This window comes from Eleutherodactylus coqui, chromosome 3 (assembly GCF_035609145.1).
Source record: "Eleutherodactylus coqui strain aEleCoq1 chromosome 3, aEleCoq1.hap1, whole genome shotgun sequence".
Lineage (NCBI taxonomy): Eukaryota > Metazoa > Chordata > Amphibia > Anura > Eleutherodactylidae > Eleutherodactylus > Eleutherodactylus coqui.
This window is the reverse complement of record NC_089839.1, coordinates 283,771,993-283,787,936: the sequence shown is the minus strand read 5'-3', so window position 1 is coordinate 283,787,936 and position 15,944 is coordinate 283,771,993. Positions and strand designations below refer to the sequence as shown.

The 15,944-nt window shown below is 44.8% G+C and overlaps 1 protein-coding gene across 7 annotated transcripts in view; it reads left to right on the top strand.

The window, feature by feature from the left end:
• The window catches only part of OSBPL9 (oxysterol binding protein like 9), a 111,386-nt gene extending 96,044 nt beyond the window's left edge, over window positions 1–15,342 (top strand). For all 7 annotated transcript variants that reach the window (XM_066597602.1, XM_066597601.1, XM_066597603.1 and 4 more), the window contains 12 exons: window positions 4,562–4,674; window positions 5,141–5,259; window positions 7,381–7,466; window positions 7,749–7,920; window positions 8,970–9,054; window positions 9,512–9,622; window positions 9,731–9,794; window positions 9,890–10,030; window positions 11,469–11,547; window positions 12,021–12,112; window positions 13,289–13,424; window positions 14,401–15,342. In XM_066597602.1, the coding sequence (XP_066453699.1) occupies window positions 4,562–4,674; window positions 5,141–5,259; window positions 7,381–7,466; window positions 7,749–7,920; window positions 8,970–9,054; window positions 9,512–9,622; window positions 9,731–9,794; window positions 9,890–10,030; window positions 11,469–11,547; window positions 12,021–12,112; window positions 13,289–13,424; window positions 14,401–14,475 (1,273 nt within the window). In that variant the 3' untranslated portion in view covers window positions 14,476–15,342. The remainder of the gene's footprint in view (window positions 1–4,561; window positions 4,675–5,140; window positions 5,260–7,380; window positions 7,467–7,748; window positions 7,921–8,969; window positions 9,055–9,511; window positions 9,623–9,730; window positions 9,795–9,889; window positions 10,031–11,468; window positions 11,548–12,020; window positions 12,113–13,288; window positions 13,425–14,400) is intronic.
• The last annotated feature ends 602 nt before the right edge of the window (window positions 15,343–15,944 follow it).

The following is a 15,944-nucleotide window of genomic DNA, read 5'->3' as shown; positions in this document are numbered from 1 at the left end:
TTTTAAATTTTTCCTCAGTGTTCACCATGCAGATTAAGTAATGAGAGTGTTAATTATTGTGTTTTGGGTTTTTTTCTTTATTAGTAGAATACACGGCAGTACTTAAGTATTGCCATGTATTCTGCAAGCATACTTAGACCCTGCCTCCCGCAAGGCCACTGCAGATGGTTGGTCCAGGCGTCATTGTTAGGCTTCTAAGTGCCATAGCAATCACTGCAACCCGTAACTGCATTGCAGGGATCTGATGGGTGATGGAGAAATGTTAAAGGGCCCGCATAGCAGCTAACTGGGATTCCAGCAGTTGGTGCAGGAGTCTAAGGCCTCCTTCCCACGAACGGATTTACGCCGCGTAATTCTATTGAACCTAATAGCACAATGCTCACGATGCGGAATTCCACCGCGGAATTCCGCACCGTGAAATCTCCCGTCCTCACCCGCGGCATGCTCTTTTTGCCGCGGGTGTACGCGCTGACGGCTTCCATTGCAGTCAATGGAAGCCGTCCGTTCACGCCATCTCCCGCTGTAACACAGCGGAAGATAGCGTGAAAACGCTTTCCCGCCTACCGCCGCCGCATCATATGACGCGGCCGGCGCGTCACATGACGCGGCCGGCGCGTCACGTGACGCGGCCGGCGCGTCACGTGACGCGGCCGGCGCGTCACGTGACGCGGCGGTGGTGGGCGGGGAAGCGTCTTCACGCTATCTTCCGCTGGTAAGTATGGGGTCTCTGGGGGGCGCCGTGACGGGCTTCGACGCGGAATATTCCGCGGCGGAGCCCGTCATGCTCGTGTGAAGCCGGCCTAACGGTCTTCTGACAGTTGAGCTTATGGTAAACCATGCCAGACGTTCGATGCAATGTCATAAAAAGGTGCATGCGTTGGAAGAAGACCCACTCATGGCTGCCATAAAAAGGTGTATGGGCAGTCACTAACAGGTTAATCATAGGAATATCAATTGAATTAAATTGAGTGTAAATGGCCCAGTTTATGGTGCTGTTGGGAGGGGACAGGTTCCCTTTAAGAATACCTGCAAAATAGTAAATTATTAGAAAGTTGTATGCAAACTAAAACCTTGATGATAAAGTACAAACTCCGCTGAGTGATCTGACCTTGATTACTCCGATTACAAACAAAAGCACAAAGGAGTAAATAAACATCCAGTCTTAGGCCTACTTCTCACGAACGGATTTCCGCCGCGTAATTCGCGGCGAAAATCCGCTGCGTTGCCCGCAGCTATTAGGTTCTATTGAACCTAATAGCACAATGCTCACGATGCGTAATTCCACCGCGGAATTACGCACCGCGATTTCTCCCGTCCTCACCCGCAGCATGCTCTATTTTCTGCGGGTGAGGACGGGCTGTACGCACTGACGGCTTCCATTGCAGTCAATGGAAGCCGTCCGTTCACGCTATCTCCCGCTGTAACCAGCGGGAGATAGCGTGAAAAAACGCTTTCCCGCCCACCGCCGCGCGTCATATGACGCCATATGACGCTGCCGGCCGCGTCACGTGACACGGCCGGCCGCGTCACGTGACACGCTCGGTGACGCGTCGGCGGTGGGCGGTGACGGGCGGTGACGCGGCGGCGGTGGGCGGGGAAGCGATTTCACGCTATCTCCCGCAGGTAAGTATAGGGGCTCTGGGGGGCGCCGTGACGGGCTTCACAGCGTAATATTACGCGGCGGAGCCCGTCACGCTCGTGGGAAGGAGGCCTTAAACGTGATAACAAAGAAAACCTTCCTGGTAAACAAGCTTGCTAGTACGGCGTCCCGCGGCCCCTGGTGTATCTGTTGTGATCTTGAAAGGGTTTTCCAGGACTTAATTTTTTTTCTCCCGTGACCTCAGAAATCTATAAAGTGAAGGGAAACACTCACCTGTTCCAGTCCTGGAACCCCAATATTCCCCACTCAGAACCTCGTGGGCAGTCACATGCCATACATTGTGCATGAGACCACCCAGCCAATCGCAAGCTTTAGTGGTGATTCTTCCATGGCCGCCGATGCTTGTGATTGGCTGGGCAGTTATATGCACAGTGTGTGGGACGGGATCGCCTGCTGGCTACTTCCAGGTTCTGAGCGGTGTAAACCTGGACGGGGAGCCGCTGGAGCAGGTGAGGAGGGAAAGGTTTTATTTTGTATATGTCGTTGTCTGGAAATGTTTTAAGTTTCAGTAAACCACTTAAAAGGTTCAGCACATGAAAGTTTTATTACTGAAGGTAGTTTAATTATTAGTCCTCCTCCTCGTCTCATCGATAGAGCTGCGTCTTGTACTGAAGAACAGCTTATCTAAATCAGAAACAGGAACTTAAAATCCGAATAAGACTGAGTTCACATCAGCATTAGAACTTCCATTTTTTCCTGTTCTGCCATAGGAGTATCACAACGGACTTAAGGATGTGATAGATTAGTCATCCCAATGGATGCTACTGAAATATAATAGGTCATTTTTTGATTGCGCATTCCCTTTAAAACGCTAATAAGGAGACCGTTCACCGCAAGAAATCGAAAGAAATAAGTGGATATTAGATGCCTATTAGTTTGTTGTAGTATTTGTTTGTTTCCTATTATGTGTGATGGTTTTACAGCACCTATATAGACCCATGTGTTTCCATGGTAACAGACTACAAACAGACTTTGTAGTCTACAGCCGAACTCTCTTCCATCTGCCCCCCAATGCTTGCTGACCCTCCCTCCGTTGTACTTGTCCCACTTACGTATGTGTTATGTATGTTTGTTGTATTCTGTCCTGTTCTAAATATTTCTGTGTTTTTGTTCTTGCTGCCAGACTTCTATCTAGTTGGTAAGGATCAATATTACGATATTCGGAGGTGTATTGACACGTTGACCTCCCACTAATGACTTTTATAACGAAGCACGGCCTGCTTCATACATTAAAATGTCACGGCTATTAATCTCCCTGCCTTAACGGAGACGCTGGCATATTGGTGATTGCGATCTGCAGCACTCCCTTGTTTTCTTTCTCTCTCCATTTCCTTGTTAATGCTGCTTCCATTGCTGTAGACTGGTGAACATGCCGGCCTTGGGTTAGGGAGGCCGTATTACAAGGTCGAATATAGGTGATCCCTGAGACAGCTTTTTTTTTTCTAAACGAAATAATCCCAATTTTGATAACCTTCTGGGTATTGTAGTCCGCCCATTCCATTTATTACTGTAGCTGCCCTTATTTCTACCCACTCTAGCTCTATCTCCTTCCTGAGTAGCGGTGCCCAAAACTGTCCACAATATTCCATGTGTGGTCTGACCAGTGACTTGTAAAGACCTAGACCTCTTCTGATGCACCACATGATCCTATTTGCCTTGGCAGCAGCTGCCTGACACTGGTTGCTCCAGTTAAGCTTACAGTTAACTAAGAAAAACCAAGTCCTTTCTCAATGTCAGTGTTCCCCAGTGGGTTCCCATTTAGTATGTAATGGTGACATGTATTTCCTCTGCCGATGTGCAGAACCTTACATTTATCAGTGTTAAACCTCATTTGTCACTTTTCTGCCCTCCACTTATCCAGATCCTCTTACAACCGCCTTCCGTCCTCTCTTGGGTTAATTTCCTTGCATAGTTTTGTATCATCTGCAAATGTTGTATATTTTACTGCACAATCCTTCTACCAGGTCATAATAAATATATTAAAAAGAATAGAGCCCAATACTGCCCCCTGTGGTAACAGCGACCCATTCAGAGTAGGTACCATTTATTATCACCCACTTTACACATTCTCGCCCAGACCAGCATGGCTTCTCTTACTTTTTTTTCGCAGCAGGCTGAGCAAGTTTACAGAACTCATTTTGACCCCATGTAACCCCTTGTTAAAGGGGCATTCCCATCTCCTAAAGTGACAGCATATCGCTAGGACTTATGGGGACCCTCGCTGATCCTAAGAATGAAGGGGTGCAGCACTACTTCAGTTCCTCTCTTCCACTGCAGTGTGGATCCAAGTCCTCCTCCTGTACAGGGAACTGCAGCCCGTTCCCATTCACAAGAGTGGAGCTGTGCTGCGGTTCCCTGTACAGGGGGTGGGGGTCTTGGTGCTGCTGTGCTAAAATACTGCTGCACCCTTCATTCTCAGGATCAGTGGTGGTCCTAGAGGTTATACCCCTACAGATCATGAAGTAGTGGAATATTCTAGCAATAAACCATCATTTTGAAATCTGAATACCCTTTTAAGCTCTAATATCTTAGATTATAGCAACATTGAAATTTCGCTACTTTTCCTAAATCTCCCCTAATTTGCTGTCTTGCTCTTTGCTACACACAAGCTCTTCTGTTCTCCGCCTCGTCTTTGGTCTCCCTTAACGCCAAAATCACTTTGTCAGATGTATTTCGTTTCTGATTATTCTATGTCCTCCTGGGCATTGATCGTCTGTGTTGGCTTCTACAAATAATGGATTATCATGCTGGCAGCCAGCACTTTAGCATAGGGATAGCTGCAATGTTGTGCAGGCATGCTGAGACTTCTAGTTTCAGAATGCCATAACGATTGGGGTGTTACGGATTTCTTGGGTTTCGAATAGTAGTTCAATATCCATCTGAATGCCTTTTCTTGCACAGCTCATCAGAGTCCGCAGCAGCCCTAACACATAGCAGCACGGGGACCAGTCTGAAGAGGCCGGACACTACAGAATCCCTCAATTCCTCCATGTCAAATGGGACCAATGATGCAGGTGAGCAGTGGCTGATGGCCGGATAACTTCTGTGGCTGCATGGAGATTTGGGGTAACATCATTTACTGAAATGACAGCTGCAGTCCACTATAGTGCATCGGCTTATATGTCTATCCAATAGGTGGCGCTGCAGAGGTGGTATTCCATCTTCCTTATTTGCATAAATTACCCAGAGGAGCGTGCATGACCTTGTAAGTCTCCTCACTCACTTTTCAGGTGTCTTTTCACCTTGGGAAGAGACTACTCCATCCCCCAACCCACTCACCCTCTAGGTGTCTCCACATACTTTTTGGGTGCTCTCCTTAAGGTGAGACGACACACCTCTTGACCCAATGTCCTTATAAAGGCCGCAGCACCCGCTTACATCATGTCAGGGTAGTTTCATCTGCTAGGATGATGCAGTAACTAACTATGGAATCTAATAGACGTCTAACAGGGTTGCTTCTATGTTGTTTCCTTCCCACAGATCAGTTTGACCCTCAGGATGACCGCGACGATGATGGGGAAGGAGAATCGGTAGAGGAGCACAAGAGCGTTATCATGCACCTTCTGTCCCAGGTCCGCTTGGGTATGGACCTCACTAAGGTGAGAAGGTTTTTTTTTTTTGTTAGTTCATCATAACACAATCCCTCAAAACAAGTCATCAAAAAATGTCGAGACTTTTTGTATGTTCCACTTGTTTAGAGCAAGTCGGACAAAAAACAGGATCTGTTCTGTAAACACGTTCCTTGCAGACGTTGTTAATGGAAGGTTTGCGTTCGTGCCAAAGCCTCTGCTGATGACAACTTCAGCGGCCGATTCTCCTCGCACTGATCTTGGCTTAATTTAGTATTATCATAAGATTACATGATCCCAGTTGAATTGAAGATTTAATTGCTAGTGCTAAATAGACATGCAGCTGCATAATATGGTTGATAAGACTCGGCCTTCAGAATCAGGCTGGGAAGGAATGCCGGTTAACCCTTTAATCTCGAGGAGGGCAGAAAAAAACCGGGAAAGGGAAACCAATCCTGAATTTTTACAAAAATGATAATCCGTTCCTGGTGACCTTGTCTTTTCTGTGGTGGTCTGTATAAGGATCATGTAATTGGTTCTACTTCTGAAAGAAGAAAACTCTCTTCTTGCGCCTGTATGCCAGTGTCTGACTCATTAAAGGGGCGGTCCAGTTGGCAGACTTTCTTTTTTTTAAATTTAATATTGCTGCAAATGTGTTAAAATAACAAAAACGTCCGTATTTACCTATCCTCTCCACAGCGATTCAGCCCAGCTGTCTTCTCTGTGGTCGCTGGGAACAGCTACTACCTGACGGCTCCATCCAATCAGACCGCAGTAGTTGGGCGTCGTTGTTCTGGCATCATGGCTCCCAGCATCTATGTGGTGATGCCAGGAGAACGACACCTGACCTCTGTGACTTGTGATTGGCTGCAGCAGTCAAGTGATAGCCATTCCTAAACAAACATCGGGAGGACTCTGGGGCTGCAGTACTGAAAGTACTAGTTCTTGCGTAGATCCAGAGGGTCTTACAAGGCATCTCATCATCAGTACAGAGTGTGGTTGGCCAAGTGAGTGTCTCTGGTTTGGCTGATAAATTTGAGTTATGTTTTAAAGCTCTTTAATGGATTTGATGTTTACTTACAGGTAACTACCTATAGGTGGCACCAGAGAGACAGTTTTCTACCGTCTGAAGAAGAGTTATTTTGTATACTTTTCCCAGGGAGCATTGCTTGTAAAAGTCCCTACATCAATGGATCTGCAGTACTTTACAAGAGCTTCTATATAATGAACTAGGAGGCAGAAAATTAGTTTACTTGTTCTTTAAAGACCTGAGCACAAAACTGCTGTACTAACCATCCCAGCTTATAGAAGCTTTGTTCTCTGCCAAATTGTAGGAAGCTGCATACAGTGATTGATCCTATGAATGATTCTAAGTATGTGAGACTGAGCAATCACAGTAAGGGCTCCCACACACTTGCGATTTTTTTTTTTGATTTTTTTTTACGCTCCGTTCACATGCGCACGGTGCTTTGTTATAAACGTGTTACAGATCTCGCACTGCGCTATAGTTTAGTAGTACCTGGCGGACACTAACGACGTAAGTGAGTGGCGTCCATGCAGTTCCACTGAGATGTTTGTTGGTTTGATGGGATATGATGGAATCAGCAATAGAGGATCCTAAAGGGGTTTTCGGGGGAAATAAAATAAAATATATAGTGTGTGCGTATGCTTATTTATTTTGCAACATGATGGCAATTGGAGAGAGATGGTTATTAAGAAAAATATCCTCAGTACTCCCCTCCTAACCGCCCGCTGCTCCCTCGCCACGGCTTTCTTCTCTTGGCTGATCTTTATGTACATTGACTGCAGCAGTGACATGTTTGTATATACAGCCCCAAGTAGAGCGTAATCAATGACGTCACTTGTACACGTCTAAGAATTTGCTCCTAGTCATGTGACCTGAACACGGGGCCAGGAAGCCGATGGTGCCGTCACAGGTCACATGACGTACCCCAGGAACAAATAGGAGTTTTGGCAGATGGGTAAGTATGTGGGGAAACGGGCTGTGAGGAGCGTTAGAATTTATAAGGAAAAAGGTGGAAAACCACTAAAGGGAGCCGCCCTGGCAGATGTGACAAGAGGCCTACACCTTACTGTGTGTGTCTATATGGTAACATTTAGATAATCTACTATTTTATTTCTTTGCTGCAGGTTGTACTTCCCACGTTCATCCTTGAGAGGCGATCTCTGCTGGAGATGTATGCTGACTTCTTTGCACATCCGGACTTGTTTGTAAGGTATTTGCTTTATACGATACAATAAAAACACAGAATCCCCAGGGTCGTGTTCACACTTACAACCTTTCCCATACGGTTACAGTTGCATTTTGACAGCCTGCAGATCATTGTGTAAAAGCTATATGGTATGAACAGGGACCTAGCTCTGTTGTATCACTAGCCTAGTATAGGTTGCACAGATCACAAGTCCACATTGAACTGTGAAGCTGGTGAACGCACAATGGAAAGGACGTGTGTAGCATTAATTGTGAGCTCAGTAATGAATTGTGTGGTTTCTTCCAGTATCGGTGACCACAAAGATCCCAAAGACAGGATGGTTCAGGTGGTCCGATGGTACCTGTCTGCATTCCACGCCGGCAGGAAGGGATCTGTCGCAAAGAAGCCTTATAACCCCATTCTCGGAGAAGTCTTCCTGTGTAACTGGGACATGCCGGGACAGGAAAATGAGGACTTTGTGAGTGGGATTCATTTGTTTCGGTGCAAACTAATCATTAAAGGCGTTATCCCAAGATTAATAAATTTCTTTGTAAGATCACACAAAACATAATTTTTCAGTAGGAACCAAAATACTAACGACCACTTGTCCGTGAGTGAGTGAGTTACATGCTCCTCCCCTGATCACATGACTGTGACATCACGGGTCCTTAATCCCAGCCATGATTTCCACTCAGCAAGCAGCTGAATCACCAGGGCTCTGATCTCCGCCCCTGATCTCCGCCCCTGATCACGTCAGTGATTTCATCACAGGTCCTTCAATATTTTGACCAACTCCAACCTTCATCACAGGTCCTCCAGTGAGTTACATGTAATGATTAGAGATGAGCGAGTATACTCGTTAAAGGCAATTACTTGAGCGAGCATTGCCCTTAGCGAGTACCTGCCCACTCGAGACGGAAGGTTCGGGTGCCGGCAGCGGGCAGGGAGCTGCGGGGGAGAGCGGGGCGGAACGGAGGGGAGATCTCTCTCCCCCTCTCTCTCCTGCTGACTGCCGCTACTCACCGCTCGCCCGCGCCGGCACCCGAACCTGTAGTCTCGAGCGGGCAGGTACTTGCTAAAGGCAATGCTCGCTCATCTCTAGTAATGATGTCATTCACTATATTATAAGTAATACTAACTAGTCATTTAGTAGTCTAGATACTGCTATTACACATTTTATTATGGCGCCTCCAGATTCTTAGGACATCCTCCTGATGTGTTAGTGAGAAGAAGCCACTTCCCAGTAGATCCGGGCAATGGGACGCACCTAATGGTCATATGTGGCCACCAGCACTGGATACATGACTGGAAATCAAAACCGCAGGTAGCGCCATAACAAGTATGTAATAGCCATATCCAGACCCAGGAGTCCTCTTTTAAAAATCGTTGTAATGGAAATGTATGTCTTGCTGGATCTGACGGAGTCGATGAATATTTGTGGGACAGCCTCCTGATCACCCAACTGTCATAGTTGAATTGGCGTATAAATGCATCCTGATCTGATTTTTTTTTTTTTTTCTTTTGCAGGAACCGGTTTCTGAAGGACCAGTTCCTTGGGCTTCCAAAAATAATGTGACTTTTGTAGCCGAGCAGGTCTCGCATCACCCGCCAAGTAAGCTTCAATTTAACTTCGATTATCTTTTCTGTGGCGATCATAATAGCTTGTTGAAGGCAATCGGACAAGGGTTGGATTCCTCCATGCATTGCATCCTTATAAATAGCGGCAATGTGTTATAAGACTACTTCCTGATTGGTTCTGGTAATTACTGGCTGCGTTCCTCCAGCACGTTCACTGTGTCACAGTCCAAGCATTGAGGTGTAGACGGAGTATATTCTGTCAATTCTGGCAGGTTCGTTGGCTTCATGCAAGACCAGAGAAACGTTTACTCACTGGAGACGAACGCATCATTTTACCTGATTTTATAGATTGTGCATCGAATTTAATGGGTCAATCATGTGGTAAAGTCCATTTAAAGTCACCATTTCAACAGAATCACAATCCAACTTTTAGTGACCTTGTAGATCTACCTGTTTTTTAACATTTACACTTTTTTCTTTTTTATACATAGTTTCAGCCTTTTATGCCGAATGTTATAACAAGAGGATACAGTTCAATGCCCATATATGGACGAAGTCCAAATTCTTGGGGATGTCCATTGGAGTTCATAATATTGGACAAGGTAACCCAAAAACAATATTGTTATTTCTCGATTAAAAGGATGCAAATGGCACAACTGCAAGAAGCCAAAGATTGTGTCTCTAGTGCTTATAACGTTGTATGTCTCTAGGTTGTGTGTCCTGTTTGGACTATGATGAACACTACATCCTAACGTTCCCCAATGGTTATGGAAGGTGAGTAAAAGTAATTCTAAACTGGGATATAAACTGCTTTTGGGCCTTGTGTCACCTGTTATAGTGATGGTGGATAAAGAAATGTCTTTCTTCAGGTCCATACTGACTGTGCCTTGGGTGGAGCTGGGAGGAGAATGCAACATTAACTGTTCCAAAACTGGATACAACGCCATCATCACGTTCCATACCAAACCCTTCTATGGTGGCAAGAAGCACAGAATCACAGCAGAGATCTTGTGAGTATAAAACAGCCGCTTGTTGTAGGAATGTGGGCTGTAAGACGGCACCCATAGTTGTCTATGACGCCAGTCCTGTAGGGGAGAGTATCTCCATAGTATAGGGCTTGAACTCTGCAATCTCCAGCACTCATTGAGATGAATGGAGCGGTGGCGCACCAGCACGACTTCTGCTCCATTCCCTTGGAGACCAACCGGACCTCTGTTTTCAGATAAATGAGAGTCCTACTGCTGGGACCCCCACCAATCCGATCAGTTTTCACCTATTCAGTTGATGGGTAAAAACTTTAAATGTTTCGCTCTCTTTTTTTTTTTTTAAAGGGGTTTTCCAATATATCAATGCAGCGGGGGCATTAAGTGTATATTAAAAAACAACTCCTCTACTCTCCATTGACAGGCTGCTGCCCCGCCACTGTTCCGGTTCTCCGGTGGTTGGTTTGTTTGATCTGCAGTGGTCACTTGGGTGGTTTATTCATGTGAACGCCTCAGTCAATAGGACGTCATCAGTAACGTCACGTAAATGGCTTCTACTTTAGAAACTTACATGACATGTTTATAGGACATCAAAAAGGTATTAAAAAATAACTTTGAAAACCCCTCTAAGTCTTCGGGATACCCCTTTTAATGTTTATATAGACCCAATTGGGTAAGTGGCGAACAACTTAAATGAAAACCATGAGACAAAAGGATGAGGGGCCCTCGCCTTTACCAGCTTACACTTTAAGTATCCTACTCTTGCCTTAGAGCACTTTCTGGACACATTTGTTTCAGTAAGTAGAATTTTTATTGTATTGGGAAACAAAAAGTAAAGAAACTTTTCGATCACTGCTTAGAGCTGCATCTCTATTACTCCACCGGAAGTCTATGAATATTTTGGGCGCTACCATTCACTTTGTCAGTAGGGTGTGTCCCAACACTCCTGAGGTTGTAAGCACTGACCTAGATAGTATCAGTTGGCAAGGGTCACCCCTCTTTAGAAAAGAGAATGGTAACATCCAACCTAGTCCCATATTTACAGGAGGAATAACAAAGGAACGACGGCACAGAGTTCTAAAGGTTCTCCAGAACGATTGTATTTAGCGAGGAATCCATTATTTACTAATATAGACATGTCTGGAGTGGTGAGCTTTAAGAGCTCGTTCACATCACAATTTCTGTTTTCCTGTTCCGTCCTGAGACCAGGAAGATGGAAAGCGCTTTCCGTCACAAGACAAAAGTGCCAACTGGACTCCCTTGGCTCTAATGGGGTCCTTCACAATTTCTGGGATAAAATGGCACTGCGCGGCTTCGTCATGGATTTTAATGGAAATCTGTGCCGGAGGATGTGAAGGGAACCCCCCACACGTGTGAACGAGCGCTAAGGCTTCTGACAAACTGGCTGTGCATTTACTAGAAAGTGGTCTTAAATAATGAAGCTTAACGTGTCTGTTTTCTGCAGCTCTCCCAATGACAAGAAATCGTTCTATTCAGTGGAAGGAGAGTGGAATGGCGTCATGTATGCAAAAAATGCCAATGGGGTAATGCAACGCACTTCCATAGACGTTTTGGCTGGTGCATTCCTATAGTTATACTTCTCTGTCCTAACTCGCCATAAAGTCCTATAGAGTGAACATTGGCTGGTATATTCTTAGTGATCCCCAGTCTGCTTTTGGTTTGAATGTCACCCGGATGAGTGCGGATCGGCACCTTTTTTTCTTTTATTTTCATTATTTAAGATAATGGTGACTATAATACAAACGGGTATTTGACTTCCTTTGTCATCAATGCGGGGAAATGGTGCGACTCACAGCTATCTCACAACTGCAATATTCTTGTCCGTTATTGGGGCAGTGCTGCCATGCTGAACACACCCTGTGGACGAGATTGGCGCAGTTTCTGTTAGAAAGTAGCCATGTTTGCTTATCCAGTATAAACTTTTTCCGCTCTCTTCTGTGTGTCCTTTGTATTTCCTGGACTAGTCTTACAACATCTTGTATCTTCTTTTGTACAGGAGAATGTAGTTTTTATAGATACCAAGAAAATGCCTATAGTAAAGAAAAAGGTGCGGAAGTTGGAAGAACAGCTAGAATACGAATCTAGAAGGTAATCTTTTTGCTTGATGGTATCACATTGGGCTGCTATTCCTTTTGTTTATTCCAGTCATCTCGGTTAACGAAAAAGGACAGAATGTGCAGATTTAAGGGCCCCCATACATAGTGGGCAACGCCTGCATGGCTGGCTGACTGTGCATGGGGACCTTGACAGATAATGGCGTTGGAAAACAGGATCAGCACATTGAAATTCACCACCTAATCATACATTTCACCCTGTATATAAGCCACCATCAGATCTGTCTGACAGCGGCTTTTTGCAATTCGCCTAAATTGAATAACGCAATCTCACATCCAAACATGTTCATGTATATGGAGAAGCCAAGAGAAGTAGCTGCTCGTTTGACTGACAGCTAGCGTGTTTCTCTGAAAATAAGACCTACTCAGATTTTTGTGTGGGGGTGGCTTGAAATATAAGCCCTACCCTAAAACTAAGTCCTAGCTACCCTACATTGTCCGAGTCCCACCCAATTGTCTCCGGAGTTCTGGCACGCTTGCTTGCAGTCCTCAGCCGCCGACAGAAGATCACTTACTGGTAACGGGGTTCATAAACCCCGCCTCCAGCAAGCAATGGCTGTGATCGGTTCTCTTATTGCAGCATCTATTGGCTCAACCACGGCGCTCAAGAATCAATCACAGCCATCACATTGATTCATCGAGCACAGCATCTTATTGGCTGAGCCGTGGCGCTCGAGAACCAATCAGAGCCAGTGGATGCTGCGCTCGATGAACCAGTGCGATGGCTGTGATTGGTTCTCAGCGCTGTGTCTTAACCAGTCAATGGGTTTATGAACCCAGTTACCAGGAAGCGATCTTCTGTCAGCGATTAGGGACTGCAAGCAAGTGTGCCAGAACTCCGGAAACAATCGGGAGGGACCCGGACAGCGCCTGCTAGGTAAGTATAATAAGACATCCCCCGAGAATAAGACCCAGTGCCTCTTTTGGGGCAAAAATTAATGTAAGACAGGGTCCTATTTTCGTGGAGAAATAGTAATGAAAGTGAACGAGAAAAATTACAAATGTAAATAGGTGTGCTTGGCGGTGTTCATAGCTGACTAATCCACAAGGCTTCTCGTTAAGAATGACTTATGAGTACAGTTCTCGGATCCCTGGAAACTAATTGACATTCCAGACTAATCCTTCAATTTTGTATTTGCGTTTTTCTCAGGTTATGGAAAGATGTAACCTATAACTTGAAAATCAGAGATATTGATGAAGCAACGGAGTCAAAGCATCGCCTGGAAGAGAAACAACGGGCGGAAGCAAGGGAGCGCAAAGAGAAAGAAGTACAGTGGGAAACTCGGGTAAGTGCAAGCAGATCGTCATCTCCACTAATTATATGATAGAGGATAAAGCAGAATTCCACTTTACGAGGAGTTTTCATTAAATTATTAAGCAATGGCATAACAATACGATGGGTCCATATTTTGCTTTGTTATGGGCACATAGTCAAGTTCATGAAAGGCATAAGATCCACATGTGTCTTCCAAGCTACAGTATATCCGCCAAAAACCAAACTCTGATAGAAGTGCAGCTGCACTTGTTAAAAACTTTTGTCTGGGAGGGTATGGCTTCTCCTTGGGGAGAGCACCTAGAAGGTGTAAGGAGACCAGGATGCATGCTCCTCTGGGAAATATATGCAAATAAAGAAGATTCTGGCTTTGGCTCACAATTTCGACTCTGACATTGAATTGCAGGAATGCTGCCTTCCAATAGGTGGCGCTGTAGAGGAATTATTTCATCTTCCCATTTGCATTTTTTTATTTGTTTATTTAGTGTGGGTTCAAAAATTTTGGTTTTATTGGTTTAAACTTCCAATAAAACCCAAATACTAATTTTCTGTCCAAACTATGCACTCCTGTTCACGATGAAACCTCAGCAGTCACCTGCCATATGCAGTGCTGAGCCTATCCACTACAGGATCAAGTGACCCGTAGATGGGATATCACTAGGACAGAAGACCCACTGACCTCACAGGTCACGTAATGGGGTATGTGGGGAAGGTCAGTTAATTTTAATAACTGGGTTGGGGATCAGTGGGTTTGGGGGTTAACTCAAAGGAAAAAAAAGATTGGACAACTCCTTTGAAGCAAACCTTGGCCCGCCTCCTTAAGGGGTTAATCTAATCATGCATTTCCAGGATGAATAGGAACAACATTTCATGAGAATCGAAGTATTTGGACCCATCCGTGACGGGCGCTCTTTGGCTACACATAAGCACAGAGCAGCATTTAGTAGTCGGCAGCTCGGTAAATAATGAATGGTGTTTCCTCCTCTTAGCTCTTCCACGAGGATGGAGAGTGCTGGGTCTACGATGAACCATTACTGAAGAGGCAGCCTTCCCTCAGGCATTAAGTGGCTTACAGAACTATTGTAGCAGAACTTCTTCTCTCAACGAAAGTATCATCTGAAGGCCAGAAAGGAAGGTATTCTCTCCTCTTTCTAGATGAAGATCTTCCCTGTGGTGCTGAGAGCCCCTTACACTGCAGCGGTTCCTTACTCAGGGATACTGGACTTCTACAGAGTGACAATTCAAGCAGGGCATGGTGACCCGCCAGCATTGTGTTCATGTTCACCGTTCACGCCATAACAAAATAAGAGTCCCCCCATTTTTTTTTTCTTCCTCTTTTGTTCCGCTTTAAATGTACATGTGACCTGTCGGCAATGAAGGCAGCTGTTCTACAAGCGGGATGAGAATGCAGCCTGTCGCCTCATTCATGTCTAATGTCAATACTTCCTAATGGGTGGGATATTGGTGTAGCCCCCAGAATGGCTGCCTCCACTGTAGGCTGGCAACAAGTGCACTTTAATGTAAAGAACTGGCCTGGGCAACCATGTAAAAGGCATTGATTTGATTGGCCCAGATGCCCTTTCTTCCGATGATTACAGAACCTTATTATATTCTATATCATGATGTTTTTTTTCCATTTCCTCTTGTGTATATAATATAAATCTGGCATTTTACTATACATCACATGTAATTCCAAAAATTATACAACTTTAATTTTCAGCATTTACTATCTGCCCCCTCCAAAGCTCTCCGATGTGTAAAACTGCCCTCCCCCATCCCACCAATTCCTCCACATTTAGTCCTTTTTTTTTTTCCATCCCCATAACTGGTCTTGCCTTTGTATTTATTTATTTCCTAATAAAATGTTAGAGCAAAATTATTTTATTAGATCAGCATTTATGATTTGCAATTAAAAACTTATCTTCAGAAAATCCTTGTTATAGCGCTTTCTTTCATTACTGGAAAATTAACCGTTCATGCTTCGTATATCTGGACTTCTCTAAAGCATTTGACACCGTGCAACATAATAGGCTGATATATAAAATGAGACAGCTTGGATTGGGTGAAAACGTGTGTATCTGGGTAAAGAACTGGCTCAGAGATAGAAAGCAGAGGGTGGTAATAAATGGTTCGTACTCTGATTGGACCACAGTCGCTAGTGGGGTGCCACAGGGTTCAGTATTAGGCCCCATTCTGTTCAATATATTTATTAACGACCTGATAGAGGGGCTGCACAGCAAAATATCAATATTTGAAGATGACACAAAATTATATAAGAAAATGAATACAAAGGAGGATAATGTACGGCTACAAATGAATATAGATAAGCTGGGGGCTTGGGTAGAAAAAAGGCAAAGTTTAATATTGATAAATGTAAGATTATGCACATGGGCAGGGGAAACGGATGTCACCAATATACACTGAATGGGGTACTGCTGGGGAAAAGTGATATGGAAAAAGACCTGGGGGTACTAGTGGACTGTAGATTTAATTGGAGCAATCAATGTCAATCAGCTGCTGCAAAAGCCAATAA